The following is a 17,532-nucleotide window of genomic DNA, read 5'->3' as shown; positions in this document are numbered from 1 at the left end:
CCAGAGCTGCAGCCTATGCTCCAGCTGAGGCCTCCTTGATGCCAACTGGAGTGGAAGAACATGCTTATTTATACAGCCCAGTGGGGTGTTCGGCTTTCGTGCGGTGCTGTGATGTAGTTTATTCTGTTTATTGCCTGCTCTCTCTCCAGCTCCTTTTAGTAAATCTGCTACCTTACCAGTCATGCTGAATTTTGTCTTTCTACCCTTGATTATCCCTGGCGAGGTGAAGCATGCATCTTTCTAACTAGACTTTCGTCTTAGATACTAAAGGCGGGTTCATCCATTTGGCAGAAGTTAATCTCAACCTTCAGAAAAACCCGTCCAAATGTGGTACTATCTGCAAACTTAGCAGATATATTTCTTACTCCTTCACTGAGGAGAACATCAGGGACTGCTGGACCGAATTCCAGAACACTTTTGACATACCCCTTTACTACATGAACAGCTAAAAACCTGGGAGAAATCCTACCAATTTCAGGGATGTTCCTGACCCATGTAAATCACAGAATGGCTAGGGTTGGAAGGGACCACAAAGATCATCCAGATCCAACCCTCTGTCATAGGCAGGGTTGCCAACCACTACATCAGGAACCATCAGTCAAACTCTCAAAAACTGCCACTGGTTGCCACTACCATAACAAGCCGAGGGCTGGCAATACAGAGCAGATAATCCCAGCACCCTGTGGGATCTCAGCAGGAGAGGATCCTTTATCAGAGTCATTAGCAATGACCAAGCAGTCTCTATGAGTGCACATTCATTCTGGCTGCAAGCAGATTTCTGGGCAGGGAAGGTATGGTGGGTTAAGCTAAGCTGTGTTCAGAATGTGATAGGCATCCACTACCCCTGTTGGTAGTTCTCTGATTCACTGCTCATTGCATCTTTTCCTTTGCTGGTCAGAAAATATGTTATAAAAAAAAGGAAGAAAAAGGTACCCCTAGAGCCAGATGCAAGTCTTCAGATGGGAGCTACCAGGGAGCAGCTATAGGACACTGAAGTGGTAATTCTGGGCTACCTCCTCATGCAGACTTCCTTAAAGATGCCCTTTTCAAAACCTATGCACATCATAATTTTACGTTATAATAGAAGAAAGTTCCTCATTATTTGGAAAAGGCAGATGAAATCAGAAAAGCAGAAAGCCTGTTTTACTCCCAAACATACTTTGCTTTGAGAAATAAGTCGTGAGGGTTCCTAAGATCACCTGATTTAAGAACATCTCTTAGACCCGTCTGCTTTCAGCTAGCAAGGAAATCCCGATACACTTACCAGGGCTCCACTGCTCAGCAAGATCATGAATATGATGAAAGTCTCAAACCAGTTGTGTTCAACAATCCTGTAGCAAGTCTTCCGGAGCCTCCACCAAATTTTGCCTGGAAATTTTGAGATGTCCACGGAACAGCATGGGAAGAACCGCACACAAACTGAAAAGGAACAAAACAATAACAAAGAAATTGTTAAAAAACAAAAGAAAAGAAAAAACAAACAACAACAAAAAATTATTTAATTCTTAAATTTGCAGTAAGTACATGCTAAAGAGGATTACTTCTAGCACAAGCTACTGCATGGAGTCTTTCTTCCCTTGTCCTTCTCTTTCCCTTCTGATTTGCCTTCTATTTTCCTGCTTCACTCCTCTATCCAAAAATATTCAAAGCCACTTGAAACCTGCCCCAGTGGTTTCTCCTAGAGATTTTTGTCATCTAAAATATGTCGATCATGAGTCACCACTACACCAGGTCAACCATGCTGTATTAGCCTAACTCGGGCAGCCCCGCTGATCAGGTTTAATGACTCCAGCAGGGTATCACCAACGATTTCCACATCCTTCTGAATGTAGAAGGGACATTTTCTTGGTATTACAGCACTACTAGATTTGCTGATTAAATTGGCAAACTGATGAAAAGGAGATGAGGGGAGAAGGCGCTGCTGCGCTGCAAATGGAACAAATGTGCTGAAGAGACTTAAGAAAAGCAGGAGCAGATTTTGGTCTCTTGGTCTCTCGTGATATTAATCAAGGCACCAGGACAACTCTGGAAAGGTATTTAGGTGGCTAAATACCCTCTGACTTCAGCAGAAATGTAGATGCCCAGCCTCTGTCCACAGCAAGTTTCCTACCGGCCCTCATAGCACTGTCTGACCTTACTGAGATGTTGCAGTGACAAATATTCTGTGATGGCTAAACACCATGGTGGTAATGGGGACCACAGATGGATCTCTGGTGGCAAAATTTTGGCCAATTTTAGTTTTCTTAGCAGGATTACATCATTACAACAAAAGTATATTTTTGTTGGTAGTGGACAGATCCATCTTTCCCATTTAAAAAAGCACTATGTTCACTGTCTTGTGCTGGGTAGGAACTTAAAAATATGATGAGAAGACATCTTGGTAGCCAGGACTTGCCCTTTTACAGGTCGGCCATTCAGCCTTATGTAAGAGAATTTCACCCATGTCCTTTGTGGAGGCATGAGTTAGATGTGATGATCCTTATGGGTCCCTTCCAACCCAGGATATTCTATGATACTACGATTCTAAGCATCACAATATTTGGTGAAGAGAACTACACCTGGAAACTGATTTATTTAAAGAGAAATCAAGCTTTACACCCTGCCTTTAATCTATGTGTTGCACAGAAAGAGACTTTGTTATGGATCTTTATAGTCCCACCAGGAGAAAATAAATCACAGGCTGACTGCTCCCCTAGCTGAAATGCGACCAAGGTCACTGACATGTCTTGAGGCATCCAACAACTGCTCAGAAGTGACAAGAGAGAACATCTCACTATGGTGATGTAACACAATGTTATTGCAAGTAGAAATAATATTTAGTCAAGGAATGTGGAGAAGGAAAGAGGGCGAGTGCCAAGGATACACAGAAGGCAGATGCTGCTAATTCAAGGTGGCATAACTAAGGCGCTTGAGCTGCTTGTGATTTGCAGGGAGATCAAATAAAAGTCTTGGGATGCCGTGATTCCCATGCAGCTGGAAGTGGGGCTGTGCTGGCAGTGGGCTCTGCCAGCAGGAAGCAAGCTGCTAAGTCTGCCGTGCTCCTTCTGTAAGTTTACATGAGCCAAGATCCTTGCTATGGGGTGTAGGATTTCACTATGATGTTTCACACATGAACCACTCTCAGAGTTCCCTTTTATCCCTCATCTGAGACGTCTGGTAGGTGTAGGCTCTTGGCTGTATGAGGTTTTGGTATGGGACTAACAGCACAGGAAACCATTAATGTGAAGGTAACATGACAGCAAGGCTCATCCTCTAAATATTTCCATCATCCAGACCCACGCTATTTCGCAGTTTACCACAGTATTCTGGAATTCAGAAAAAATCTGGGCTCAGCTGAAATACATTAAGTTAATCAAATTGCCTGAGAAGAACATAATTCTAGAAATGAAAGTGTAAGGACTGGCTCTCTGCCTCTGTGGTCAGGTACCACTCCATCAAAGGAAAGTTTCATCCTTCACTTCAACTCTAATCTTCAGATAACTGTGGCAAGGGATAAGAAGGTATTGCGTTTGTCAGCACTTTTTCCTAAAACCTGTACAGATTCTAAAGTGTGTGATTTGGGTACTTCTTAGGAATTAAGGACATGGAACAGACTACAGGCACGCAGTACTATATGGTACCAGGAGTCCTAACACTCTCCTATGGCAGCTCTGCTTGGAAATGGCCATGCCTGTACATCATATGTCCATCAGCATGACATGACACATGGGTTTACTAGCTGCATCTCTTAGCAAGAAAACTCATAGACTTCTTCTATTTCTCTTAGTCTCTTGGATGAAGGCCTCAGATGTGGGCTCTGGAGGCAGCACTGGGAAGGGACAGGCTCTTCCAGCAATTGGCTCTCCCCATTGTAAGATGTTGGATGAATCACTCCCTGGAGGAGTCCGCTCCGCACAAGGAGCCAACATGATTACCTGAGACCAGGCACAGCTAAAATTAGGGAATCATCTTCCAAGTAAATACTAATGAGCAGGGCATCATAGGATCTGAAGTTATTTCAATTGTGATGAAAAGTGCTTGTAAAATGGTAAAAACAGGCTATTTCTGATTCAGTCAGCCTCCATCTGATCATCTACAGGTACAGAGAGGTATTTTTAAAGACAGAAAGGCAGCGAGGACCACTAATCTTTTTTTTTTTTTAGTGCTCTTTGATGGCTTTCATGCAATTCTGCTCTGAAAAAAAAAATCCTACTTACTGACAGTAATACCTTGAAAAATCCAAAATAGCCTCTCAGATGAGTCAGCCCAAAATCACAGTGCTATTAAATCCCATGCTTTTGATTGGGCCCAATTCAGAAATGTTTAGACCAGATTCTGATACAATTACTAATGTCAAGTAGCACTTCCATGAATTATCATGCTGGTTGCAATTCGGATGAAATGCTATTTTTAACTACTCATAAATCAAACCGAAAAGAAAGGAAGCTGAGAGGAAAAAAGAAATAAATAGTAAGAAACGGACCACAAATCGGCCTTTCAATGAGGAAAGTTCTATTCCTATTATGGAATTTCTGATTTCCCTCAGTGTCTGCTCTTTAATACCTGCGCTTTTCGGGACTCTCTAGCAATGCTGGCAGCCTACTGCTTGGTGACCCTGACCCAAGCTTAAATGCTGAATTAAAAGCTTTACATAACCCAACAAAAAAGTATACCTGACATCAGCCAACATTCCAAGAGTTGTTTTTTTCCCCCAGTTTCTGTGAAATCAAAATAACAAAAACATCCCAGAGTGTTCTAGGCACGATCTGGTGAGGAACTGAGCAATCCTAACTCCGACTGACTTTTACAAAGCAGGTCTGGAAAGTTATCTGCTTGATCCACATGAAGAACACCACTCATTAACGCCCTTTAACACAGCAAGTGTCATGAATAAACCCTTTGGCGTTTCCTATAACAGCATTACTCATGCTGCCTAGTCTAAAAGATCTGTGCTACCCCCCTGAAACCAACGCTGTTAGGGAATCGGTTGTGTGGAAGCTGAATGTCTTGTGATCTATTCAAGGACTTCGTTTTGCCACTAATTCATATTGGGCTGTGTGCTTTTTGAGAGCAAACTGACTCATTTCCATCACGGCATTGTGGATAGGAGGCTATTGCTCAACAGAAACACAGAACAGCAGAAAACGTCCTGCACAAAAGGTCAAGATATTTGCTAGTAAATCAGAGAAGCTGCACTGAGCTGCACTAGTGGTCAACCTGCCCAAGAAGAACAGTTGTTTTCAATTCTTATTTCAACATTACAGACCATTTCTCACTAAACAGAGGCACATTTATCAAGAAACCTCTCCAAGAAGCCTTTCCAAATGCATCGTCCGACTGTGATATTTTTTTACTTCTTATTTGCTTTTCATAACAAGGAATTGTTCCCTTCTGGCACTGTGGTATCCTATGGCACAATCGCAAACTGCAGGTTAAAATGGGTCCTATCCTGAAGTTTCCACTGTAAGTGTGACAGAGAAAACTCTTACTTAAGCATCTGCCACAACAATGACAAACTACACACTACCATAAAGAAATTAATTTTAAATTTAATTTAATTTAATTTACAGTTTGCAATGCATCTTGTACAACTGTTCATTTCGCCTTTGGTTCTGCACTCACATTTTCTAAACTGTTGCATTATAATCATGGAGCTGTTAGATGTGATTACATTACCTTCCTGAATTAGGAGAAAAATCACCTTGTAAACGTGGGAGCTACAGTGCAAAAACTTCTGCATGTACAACAGCTTCATGAAAGCCTTTACAAATCCACTGCTCGTTCACACCAATATTTACCTTCCGTTTTTACATAAAAATGTTTAACATGTTTTGGCCAGATTGGACTGCTGATTCTCCTCGGTAACTGTGGAAGACCAATTAATTTCTTCTATACTGTGGAGCAGTGAGACTGATACCTTTTGTATGCAATAATTTTACAGCTACCTTTCCACGGAAGATCCCAATTGTTGGGACATTCATTTTTAGAACAAAACAATATTTTGCTTAGCTTTGAATGCTGGTTTCAATATTGCTTGGTTTGACACAGGGAAAATTTGTCTTCCTTAGCATAAATTCAAACAGGTATGTATTCATAACTCAGGTTTAATGCACGTACCTGCCTGCCTAGGTTTCTAATACCCAGCCTGGCTAGCTGTGCATGCTCAAGCAAAATAACAGCATATCCTTCTTGGCTTGGAGGGAACACAACTCTACAGACCCTCCTGTCTACCACCTTTCTCATCCTCTGGTCCCACTAACCCCAAGGCTAGGCTTTACACTGCACTAGCACTAACACAGAGGAGATTTGCTATCACTGTCACCAGCATTTGGGCACCTCAGAGACAGATGGAGTCTTCAATTATATCCCATGTAATACAAAGAAGAACTTCCAATAAAGCCAAAGTCTACTGAGTGTTTTCACACTCTGAACGGCTTTACAAGGATACACTGCTTGTTTATCCACCTCTACTCACCTCCAAACATATCCTCTTAAGAGGTCATTGCAACTAAGAGTGTGATGTCTTGAAGTGAAGGCAGTGGGCATCCTGGTCCAGCACTGAAGTGAGCCCTCTTTTAAGCAAGGGGTTGGGCAAATTGAAATCTACCCATACTGCCCAACCCAACTCGCCAGTTCTGCACAAGTGATGGGACCCTAGCCTGGCCTTGAATGCCTCCAGGGATGGGGCATCCACAACCTCCTTGGGCAACCTGTTCCAGTGCATCACCACCCTCTGTGTGAAAAACTTCTTCCTAATATCTAACCTAAAACTCCCCTGTCTCAGTTTAAAACCATTCCCCCTTGTCCTATCACCGTCCACCCTCATAAACAACCATTCCCCCTCCTGTTTATATGCTCCCTTCAAGTACTGGAAGACACTCTAAGTGTCTTCTGAGGTCTGAGAACTGTATACATCAAAACAGCACATCCTTTCTGCTGAAAAATACACAGTATCTCAGGCATTAGGGACAGAGAAAAGAGATACCTTCAAACTTGTCTTTGTTCCATGATTTATTTTCTAGGATGACACTTAACATGCTTTGTTGGGCTTGGTTTAGTTTTACTCAGCTTTCAAACCTCATTTGCAGGCAGAGCCTGTAGCTCAGCTGAGACAGCTTGTTCAGTTTTGTGGCCTGTTGGTGCTCCCCTTCACATCTGTATTTCTGAGCGGCTGCTAAGAGCCACTGTGGAGGGTATGATGCCAATCCCACCATTAACAAGAATAACTTCACTATTAACCAGCATAACTTCACTTCAGTGCGTGACATTTTCCGGCTGCGATAATCGTTCCTACACAGTCACATGAAAACCCGGTTGTGGGCACCCCGTGTGTCACGGGTTGCAATAGACTGCGTGTTGATCAAGGTAGCTCATTCTCACACAACCATCTGATGATACGCCTCTGCCAGCGGGCCATGTCTGGGGAATTACGCTAGAGGACTCGGTGAAAACTTTCTCCTATTAGGGTCTGGGACAGAGGAGTGTGCTGGGGTCAGGGGCTCTGCTTGAACAACCTTCTTTGAGACACAGAAGATAATGCCCAAACAGATAGCAATTTTTGATGCGTGGAATGCATACCAATGGAGGCAACAGCACTGGAGTGTTGCAAGGCATCTGGAGGGAAAAACACCCAAATAGCTGGCATTGCCTAGACGTTGCTTTCTCATCAGCTGACAAAAACAATGATCTCTCCATTTCTATCAGTTTTTTCCCAGCAATACTTGCTGGCTGCCAGAGCTGTGACCCTACCTTGGCTTCACATTTCCTGACCCAAGAATATTCCCGGTTCACCCTAATCACAGCTATTTTGAGATGATAACAAATTAACAAGTCTCCCCAAGAAGAAACAACCCATGGCTAATCTGGTTCACCTTACTCCGGGAAAACTCTGACCTCAGCAAACTTTCAGCAACTATTTCCAGGACATGTACTATCTTTATTGCCTTTGTTATCTGAAAAAGGGGGCTGAATTTGGAACATATTTGTTCAGGGCACAACCTGTGCTGAATGTGTTTAGAAATGTCATAGTTTGCATTTAGACAGCTGATGAACTAACAAGGCAAGAAATTAACTCTCCCTCTCAACCAGCTTCACATCACCTTATCTTCAATCATAAATGGTAGGTGGTCATTCCCCCACATATACCAAATGTTGTATCTCCTTATTAGAAGACAGCAAAGGCAACACTGGATAAAATTGCCTGCTGCTTGTTTTTCAATAAGTCCATTTTAGTGCTTAATAACTGTCATATATTGTTCAGATAGACTTTTTGTTTCATTGCATTTTATTTTAACTATACTGAAATGACAGCTGCATGAGGCTTAATTGAAACGGTAACTTTGAGGAAAGATATTGGAAGGCATTTAAAAGAACAAGATTATGGGAAAATACTTTGATTCCTTTCATAAATACAAATCCCAATGTCATTGCAGCAAGAGTCAGTTGGACATTCAGTTTATGACTCTCTGACTTGAAATTCGACAAGGGAGCATTCATATGCCAAATTCATGCATTTTTGTCAAATTCAAATCACATCCATCCTATGCAGTAGTCTCTGAAAAAACCTGCATGGATGCGTGCTGCCTGGAAAACAGAGCAGATGTATTGGGGACAATGTTGCCTGCAACTGCCTCCCCACTGCCCCCAGCCACCACACACATGATGAGGGGCTGGGAGGAGGTTCTGCTTCAGTTCCCACTCAGTGCTCAAGGCTAAGCTGGCCATAGCCTGGGAGAAGATGAGGACACCCTGACTGAACAGTGGCTGGTGAGAAATGAGGAGAATTGAGGAATAAAAGGATAAAGGAATGAACAGCGATGCTGTGCTCAGGGAGAAGGAGCCAAAAGGGTGAGTGTCATAGAGACAATAGAATATCCCAAGTTAGAAGGCACCCACAAGGATCATCAGGTCCAACTCCTGGATTTGACCCACAGTAAGACTGGATTTTGGCCCATCTCTTGATTTCTCTGTTTCTCTGTGGTCAGGATGACAGCCGGGCTGCAAAACTATGTTTCCAGTGATCCAGCCAGAAGTGACTGCTTGCCACTGCTACCCAGCATTCCACTGACATGACAACAAATAGGTTGGGTACCGAGTCTGCACGATGGAGATTCAAGCAGGTCTGGCCATTTTAATAAAGAAAAAATGACTGAGTGCAACTGCTCTGCAAATGAGCCAGGGCTATGCACTGAATACAGCACAGGGCCGTGTGATTCCCATCTTATTTGTTTTAAAAGCTGGGAATTGATCACGGCCAATCACAGTTTCAGCATTTATAAACTGTCTGGCATTTGACTACCACCAGTCTGACAATACAAGTTTGTTTGTGCAATTTAATACAATTTCTCATTTTGCAGTGCATAATATAGCTTGCTGCTCAGTGGCGTCAGTAAGAAATACACAGTGAAAGAATGAAAGCACCATATCTAATTTTTAAATATTATTGTCTAGGCCAGAACAGTTATAGCACAGTACCATGCTTTCTTCAGTCAACTGCATTAATTTTTGGCTACTGCTTTTAAGCAGAGCTGCCAAAAAAATGTTTAGATCCTAGGGACATTTGTAAGCCCTGCAGGGCTCCCTTACCTCATTCAATCATCTTTCTCACACATATAGAGATGCACATTTTTGCTGACTTCAGGGGCATTCATATACCCAGTAAAACATCTCTGTCTGATCCCATCTGAGCAGCTCTGTTTTTACTTGTAATAACCCTTGAATTTTCAAGGAAATATTCAGCTAACCCTATTTTTCCTAACCCAGATTTAAAGGAATACGAGAAATTTTACTGAGATAACATTTGGAATAGAACTCACTCAGAGAAGAAATAACTTGGAATGTTATTTTTCTTATGGGCTTAATTAAAAATATAACTTTTCAAGCAGCAGGGTTTAAAATCTGTGTCTTGGTGTAGGATGGTGTTAAGAAATAATAAAATACTGGCTTACTAAAAGTAGTAATCTGAATGTGAATTGCTATCCAAGGTAATTAAGTAAAATACTCTACACACAGCACATCCCTTCTCAGATGGAAGTTATTGGAAATGCTAAGCTTTACACCTTTTAAAATAAGTGGAAGAAAGTCCCTGGGACTCAAGATCTCTGCAGATAGTTTCTATTAACTGCCCTGTATGCATGTTAGCAATAGAAACATCCTAATCTTGTTAGTTCTCTACTGAGTTGGAACATACATATATTTTGGAAGGCAAAGTCTGTATTGGCCAAGTTGGAAATATCAATATTTTTTTAATAAAATAACCCTATAGCACAAAATATGATGAAAAAAAAAATGCCTAGCACATTAGAAGCTACACAGGAACTTTGAGCTTGCTTGTGGCTTATTTCACTTTGGAAATCTGAAGTCTAATGTTAACAAGTAATATGGAGCATAACAGTATCTAAGAAATGAAGCGCATCCAGTGAAATCCTACTGCAGGCAGTCAGAGTAACTTGGTGTGAACATGGAGACACGTTTGATAAGAGAACAGGAGGGTTCTTGCCTCAGCATTGCAATGAAACACACAGGCCCTTACCTTCGGGGAAGCAATCTTCAGGCTCCATCAGCTCCTCAGCAAACTCAGGGATCTGCTCCAGCAGTTCTGCAGGATTTGTCAAATCCACTGTGCTGCCTTCAGAAAGACTGATTTCATCAAGCTTGTTGTCAACAAGAGCAAAGATGAGGAAAACAAATTGATCAATCGCCCCAAAGGAAGTAGCTGAGTTCTTATTCCACTAACCAATATCCCAGCCAAAGCAGTCACGACAGTGAAATGGCCATGCTTGAGTGACAGCTCTACCTACACTAACAGTGGTGAGCTAACAGTGGACCCATCCTCAAGGATGGCAAAAAAGCCTAAAACACCATATTTGTTTAAAAAAAAAAAAAAAAAAAGTAAAAAGGAATAACTCAAGAAAGATTGTGAACAACTACTGAATACTAATGGTAGGTGGAAGTCTGGAATGACCAAACCACTCAGAACTATAAATCCTTTACATCCTTCCCTCCTATCTGGTGGATTCAAATGGGTAGAACCCAGCTGCTAAACAGCTGGAGGAGGACTTAGAGGACTCATGCTGGGTTCCAGCCTCCTGGACATGAGGCTCTGTACCCACACCTGATGGGTTCATATTGTATCCGGTCAGCCAGGACCACATCATCCTCTCTTCTGCTGTGGCTTCTCCTATGGAATGAGCAGAAGCCCTTTTGACATCACGTTCTGCTCACACAGTGACACCACATGCACATGTGGGAAGGCTCTTTCACCTTCCTCATCCCACATCCCCACCCTGGGATGGGACCACTCGTCTTCCAGATGCACACTTCTGCTCTTGAGATATAGGAGGAGGGACACAAGGATTTCAAGGCTTTTTGGAGGACCTATCGTTTACCCTAAATGTTTGATCCCCAGTCTAAGGCATGTTGTTTAAATACACTTCAAATCCTTCTCTGCAAAATGGGGACAAATATATTCCTTTATATATTCCTATATATTCATTTTATCTTCTTAGAGCAAGAAGTCTCAGGTAATCTGGGAAAAAAAGTCTGGAGAATGGATGATCGAAGAAAAACTGGTTTTAAGGCTATGCAGGAAATAGGGTTAAATAAAGCAATGGATTTCATGAAAACTTGATGCCTAAATTTTTTTGAAATTTGAAATTTGGCTTTTGAAATTTGGCTGCATTTGTTGCTAAAATAGAGATGCATGATAACATAAGCCAATCAAATAAGAAACAAAAATTTCATTTCAGGTCAAAGCTTTCTTCTGATATTACTTTTTTTTTTTTTTTTAGAATACAACAGGAGTTGTTTTTTGGTTTTTTTTTGTTTTGTTTTTGTTTTTTTTTTTAATTTTAGTGGTCAAAATAATTGTTTTATAGGTTTGTGTTAATCCAGAATTATATTTGCCTGGATTACTCAGCTAGGCCATTATAGTTCAAGGCCTATTATTTACTCAGCCCTGCTCAGTATTTGCTTTTGACTCTGTAAAAGAGATATCTGGCACAAGGTGGTTTATTTGCAAACTGTCTTATTTTTTTCCCTGAGCACCTACTTAAACATTGCTGTGCTTTATCTCGTAATACTATTGTCTTCATTTTAAAAATGAGGACAATAATACTTACCCACGCTTTTAAACAACCTGTGAGATAGTTATATGAAAGATGGCACGTACACATAAATTATTATTTTCATGAAGATGACAGAGTCAGAGAATAGGTACAGCTCTGTGTATTTATTATTAATGTGAAAATGGGCCCTCTGTTTTCCAGTATACAGAGGCAATGCAAAATTTATAGCTGAATTCAGAGAAATGCTGAACCTGGGGTAAAACGAGCAAGGCTGAACATTCCAGCAATACTTGTAAGCAGGATGGAAGCTACATGTTTGCAATTAGCTGCAGCATCCCAAAGGTCATAGTCTTGGCTAGGGCTTTTAATGCTCTGCTCAGAAGAAGAGCAAACAATCGAGAAGAGATCATTTAAAAAGAGAGTCGGGCCAGAAAGCACAGGTCAAAGACATGGCTGAAGCTTCTAAAAAATCCATATTCAGAATGCAGCTGTTGTACAGAGAACAGCCAGTTTTCCACAGGCTACAAACAATACATGATGGTGGAAAAAATGTCAGGTTTTCATACAATCAGAACTTTCTGTTACTGTTCATTACGGAATGCATTTAGTCATTATTTCTTCTGTTACGAAGTCATCAACAGACAGAACACCGAAGCAGTCCTAAATCACACACAACTGCAGGATGCAGAAAATAGGGGTCCCGATGAGAAAAGAAGCCTTGTTGGACACAATTCTAACCAACAGAGAGAAATCAAAGAACATTGTGAGAAAAATGTCAGCTCAATAGCGTTGTCATTGAGAGTGCTGTATTTAGCAGAGACAGGTTGGGAAATTCAGAGAACGCAACTGCAGGACACAGTGCAATTCTATTAGACTACAGGGAAAGCATCTTAAAAGAGTCGAGAATGCTCGAGAGTTATCTACGGGGAGGAGTTTTCAGAAATTATTAGAATCCATCAGTGTCAAAAGGAGATGGGGAACATGCAAGACAACACGGACGGGATTTGCTTTGAAAAGCCTTCAAGGAAGAAGAGGCAGTGAACGTGGATTCAGAAAACACAAGGCAAAGGTTCTGGGGTCTGAACAGGGACTAGAAAAAGAACTCATACATGTGAGAGAGGAGGGAAAGGTTAGGAAAGCTTGTGGGAAAAGAAGCAAAAGTCACTCTTTGCCAGAAAGGTGAAAGGGATTAATGTTTTCATGGACGCTGTGAGAAAAGAGGCATAAAAGTAACTTATGAGGGAGATGGGACTAATGAAAATTCAGTTGCCTAAGAAAATAAAAGCTTTTTAAAAGACCAACAGAGCAATCAATAAGAAGGGAATGAGGGCTTGTTAGAATCAGCGGAAATGTAAGCAGGGAAATATCTAGAAAAACTAAAACAAATGTAAATCAGCAGATCCAGCAAATGCACATGGCAGAGCATGGGCGTGCAGGGATCTGACACACTACGTTAACACACCATTAGCAATCAATAGTGAATGCTCATGGAAAGCTGGAAAGAGCCCAGGAGAGCATCAATAAGTACATACAACACTGAGCTTAGAGAAGAGGAAGAGGGAATAATCATGGGAATCACAGATCACCGAACTCTTGCTGCAGCTTGTAATTAAAGTGAATTAAATAAACTCAGTGGAGAAAAGTAGAGTACTTTCTTGGAGGGCAGCTGAGTGACACATCAAACAGACATAAAGACAGCAAGGCAGCTCTCCTGTCTGCCACTGGTCTGTGCACAAATGGGAACAATGAGGCCAAAAACAGGACAAAGAACATCCCCTCTTCTTGTTGGAGAGGTGTACCAGGCAAAGGCAACAACAGAAACCTCTTTGGAAGATCTCCCACCTGAGCACAAAGTCACACTGTCGAGGCAGTTTTTAATGTGTTTCTGGAATAGCTTACTCACCCACTGCTTGGCTCTCCAGTAGTGGCAAACTGATCTGAATTATTATTCTTTTTTTTTTTTCCAGAAAGCTTGTAACAGTGAGAAGCTGCAATCTCACTGGAAGTTGGTGTTTGCTCAAGATTTATCTCTCTTATCCGCCTTCTCCCTCTCTCCCTAACCTTCGAAGATCGCAGTCTTAATCTGTCAAACTGACAGATGATAATATAAACTTGGGTAAAATATCTGTGTTTCTGTGATAGAAAAGCTGACTTTTGAAATAAAGGCATTGGCTTGGATTCCCCCATTGCTTCATGGAGAAAACCCACGCTAAGGACCCAAATGTAACAGAAACTTTACCTTCAGAGGAGGAGACCTGCAGGGATTAGAGTTAGCACCAAAGATATAGAAGAGGAACTGACCAATATAATTCACACACTGGTGGATAATACTGAATTTGAGAGACTACTGAAACTGAGGAGAAAGTGAAAAGTGATACATGGAAAGAATATATAGCACAATGAGACTACAAAGCACTACAAACGAATGAGTCCAGGGATAGAACATCAACAGACCTGGAAAGCTGTAACCTCAAGTCACCTGGGGTAATATAAAGAAATCAAACAGGATTTTGTAGTGGGATATTGTGATGCAAGTATCCTACTTGGAAACATCACGTCTAGGCAATAAGGTACTATTTCTCCTCCATATGGTTCTGTGGGAATTGTATTTGGAACACTGTTTAGTTCTTGGCACAACAGTTCTAATTGAGAGAGTTGTAAAAACAAAAACGAGATAAATGAATTAGATGAAGGGTGCAGAGATACTCAGTGACAAGAAATAATGAAAGAACAATGGCATGTGACTGTAGGGAGTAAACTAAATGCAGAAGGAAGCTAGTAATGCTCTCTTAATTGCTATTAATTCATAAAATTAAAATGGCATAGTAACTGGTAAAAGAGAGTAATGAAATAGTACTTTGAAAGGAAAAAAATAGTCTGATTATTAAGGCATTACACCCAGCCACATTTTTTTTTTTTTTCTAAATTAGAGAACTATTCCCTTTGATAAATAAAGAAGTTATTTAAAGGCAGATTCCACACAGCCATGCAAAATCTTTCATGGAGCAGTGTTCTGGCAAAGAAATCAAGTGGTATGTTCTCTGAGTTCTGTGCCACCACTGATTTTATTTCTGTGGTGCCTTACTGGCGATTTGTATGGGATGAATTTTTAATCATATAATGTATCCTTTACTGACATGAACAGTGTTTTAGTCAGAACACATTCGATGCTTCCTGTTATTGACCAAACAACTCAGAGCCTCGTCTCTGGGGCATATCAAATCCCTTAAGTTACTTCCTCACAGTTGTTGGCTTTATCTGGCTAGCCCCAAGTTCTTGGGACATTCATCAAAAAGATTAGCATGTCCTCGTGTGTCGGCACAAAGATTACTTCTGAACGGGAGGACTGTAAGGATGCAATGTCCACACAAGATTTAGCCTTCAAAAATAGCATCCTTTGGGCTTTGCTCTTTCATGTTGGCATTCACAGCCTCATGTGAACTTCCGTTTGATTTCAAGTCATCCCTGGATTATTGCCATATTCCTCCACCTCTTTTTAAGCAGCCACAAATAGAATCAATTATACTCCACTATAGAAAGGTGACATTTGTGTTCCAGGACCCTTTGAAAGTTGAGGGAGGAAATGGGGATTATTACTTTATCGCAGTGTTGCTGAATATATCAGAGCTAGAATGTTCCTGTCTTATGACATTTCACTGTAGCACTAAAAAAGGATGCAGTTTTCCGCCCTTCGTGCTAACACATCAGGGTTTATTTATCTTAAAAATACAGTTAAACAGGAAGGATAGGAAATCCACTGTAAGAAAAAATCTGGAGGTGGTCTTCCAATTGATCCTAGTTACAATGCTTCATCCCATTAGTTTGAAATCTGGGGTTTCTCTTAAGTACGTACAAATTCTTTTCCTCTGAGATTGTGACATGAAATGCTCAAGCTTCCCTCCTCTAAGGTCCAGGACCTTTTTTTGCTGAATACAAAATCCATTATGCCAATAAGTATTCTGGTAAGAAGGATTGCTCCTGAAAGAAACCTTTTATGGCCAGAGCATTTCTGGTGACTGGGATGGAGTTCAGCTCACCTAAGTGTAATCTACATGACACAGACATCCACAGCTCAGTTAGTTACTCTGGTCCCCCCTCACAGCCAAAGGAGAAAAACAGGTGCTTATAAAATATGCTTCATCTGGTCTAATTTAAATGTTGATTTCAGCAGGATGTGAGACACTTTCACCTAACTTTATTGGCTCCAGATATTCACTGACTATAAAAGGGTCTCATATGACAAGTCTAGAAGCAGATGTCCACCCCACGTGACAATATGACTCAGCAGAAGACGAGCTGCTCTGTGGCAGCCCTGTTTCCATTGCCCTGTCAGGATTTCCACATGGGATTTCTCCTGCTGGGCACAGGCTTACCAACACAACGAGAAGCAAACGTGATGTACACTTTGGCCAGTATGAACTGAATGACACCAAAGCTTTCATGTCAGGTAAATAAATTCTTGCACTTCTCATGGCCCTATACCTTTAACACGAAAAAAAGAACAGGTAATATGCCCCAGACCCCCACATAAATTGGTGGCATGCACTATGGAGCTGGCGTGACGAATGGCATGCAGCATCAAGCAGGAAAGTGGTTTCTTTTACCTCTTTTTGCCCTACTGGAGGTGGTGGCTCAGCCTTCAACTGCTTATCCACGTGCAACTCACTTAACTCTTCACAAATCTCAGAGTTCTGACTCCGGGCGCCTGGGCTTTGGCATCGCTGCCCCCTCAGCTGCAGCTGCTTTTCCTGCTGGAAATAATCCTAAATGGGTTTACTTTCTTTTTCTTTGATAGCATGCTTAGTTCTTAAGGAGATCTCCCCAGCTAGAAGAGAAAATAGCCTGAACTACACTTGTCAGGGGATGACATCTTAAGGAAAAATGGCAAGCAGCAAGATTACACAAGCTTACGCTGTAACTTTTCAGGTTTAGCAACTGGATATGTCAAGATAACTGGCTGTAAAAAAAAGGAAATTACGGATAGGCTGGCTTATTGTTTTTGAACTGTTGTTGCTGGGGGGCAGGAGGAAATTTCCTTGCCTTCTCCATTTTCAATCCAGTTTGGAGGCACGGGTTTTTTCAGAGACCCAGGGCACCGGGAGGGGCTCGCAGCCCAGCTGAGGGCTGCAGGATGTGCTCTGAGGTCAGTGACCAGAAGTGCTATTTGGCATCATGGCTGGAGGAAGGTGTGAGCACAATGCCCGGTGCCACACCACCGCTCTGCTCCAAATGGCATGGGGAAACAAGCTACAGATTCACAGGAGAAAGCTAAAGGTATCCAAAAGTAGAGATGAAAACCCGCGGGTGGACATGTAAATGCGTGTAGTGCCTGTTCAGGAAAACACTTCAGAGTACTTTGCACCCAGTGATGTCAACGGGACTTAACCACAGGTTGGAAGGAGAGCGCATCCGTAAGTACCTCACTAAAAAGGGATGCACTGTGGGATCAGAGCAGTAATTTTTTCTGCAAGCACATCTGAGCAGACCC

General features: G+C 41.6%; 1 protein-coding gene across 6 annotated transcripts in view; it reads right to left on the bottom strand.

Moving 5' to 3' along the window:
- SCN5A (sodium voltage-gated channel alpha subunit 5) overlaps positions 1 to 17,532 on the bottom strand; it is a 205,374-nt gene that overhangs the window by 37,669 nt on the left and 150,173 nt on the right. For 3 of the 6 annotated variants that reach the window (XM_040675933.2, XM_040675923.2, XM_015281252.4), the window contains 3 exons: positions 16,649 to 16,795; positions 10,511 to 10,631; positions 1,265 to 1,419 (listed from right to left, as the gene is read on the bottom strand). In XM_040675933.2, the coding sequence (XP_040531867.1) occupies positions 1,265 to 1,419; positions 10,511 to 10,631; positions 16,649 to 16,795 (423 nt within the window). The remainder of the gene's footprint in view (positions 1 to 1,264; positions 1,420 to 10,510; positions 10,632 to 16,648; positions 16,796 to 17,532) is intronic. The other 3 variants (NM_001318446.3, XM_015281250.4, XM_015281251.4) reach the window with 3 other exon arrangements.

This window comes from Gallus gallus, chromosome 2, assembly GCF_016699485.2.
Source record: "Gallus gallus isolate bGalGal1 chromosome 2, bGalGal1.mat.broiler.GRCg7b, whole genome shotgun sequence".
In the NCBI taxonomy this organism is placed as follows: Eukaryota; Metazoa; Chordata; class Aves; order Galliformes; family Phasianidae; genus Gallus; species Gallus gallus.
This window is presented reverse-complemented; position numbering and strand designations above follow the sequence as displayed.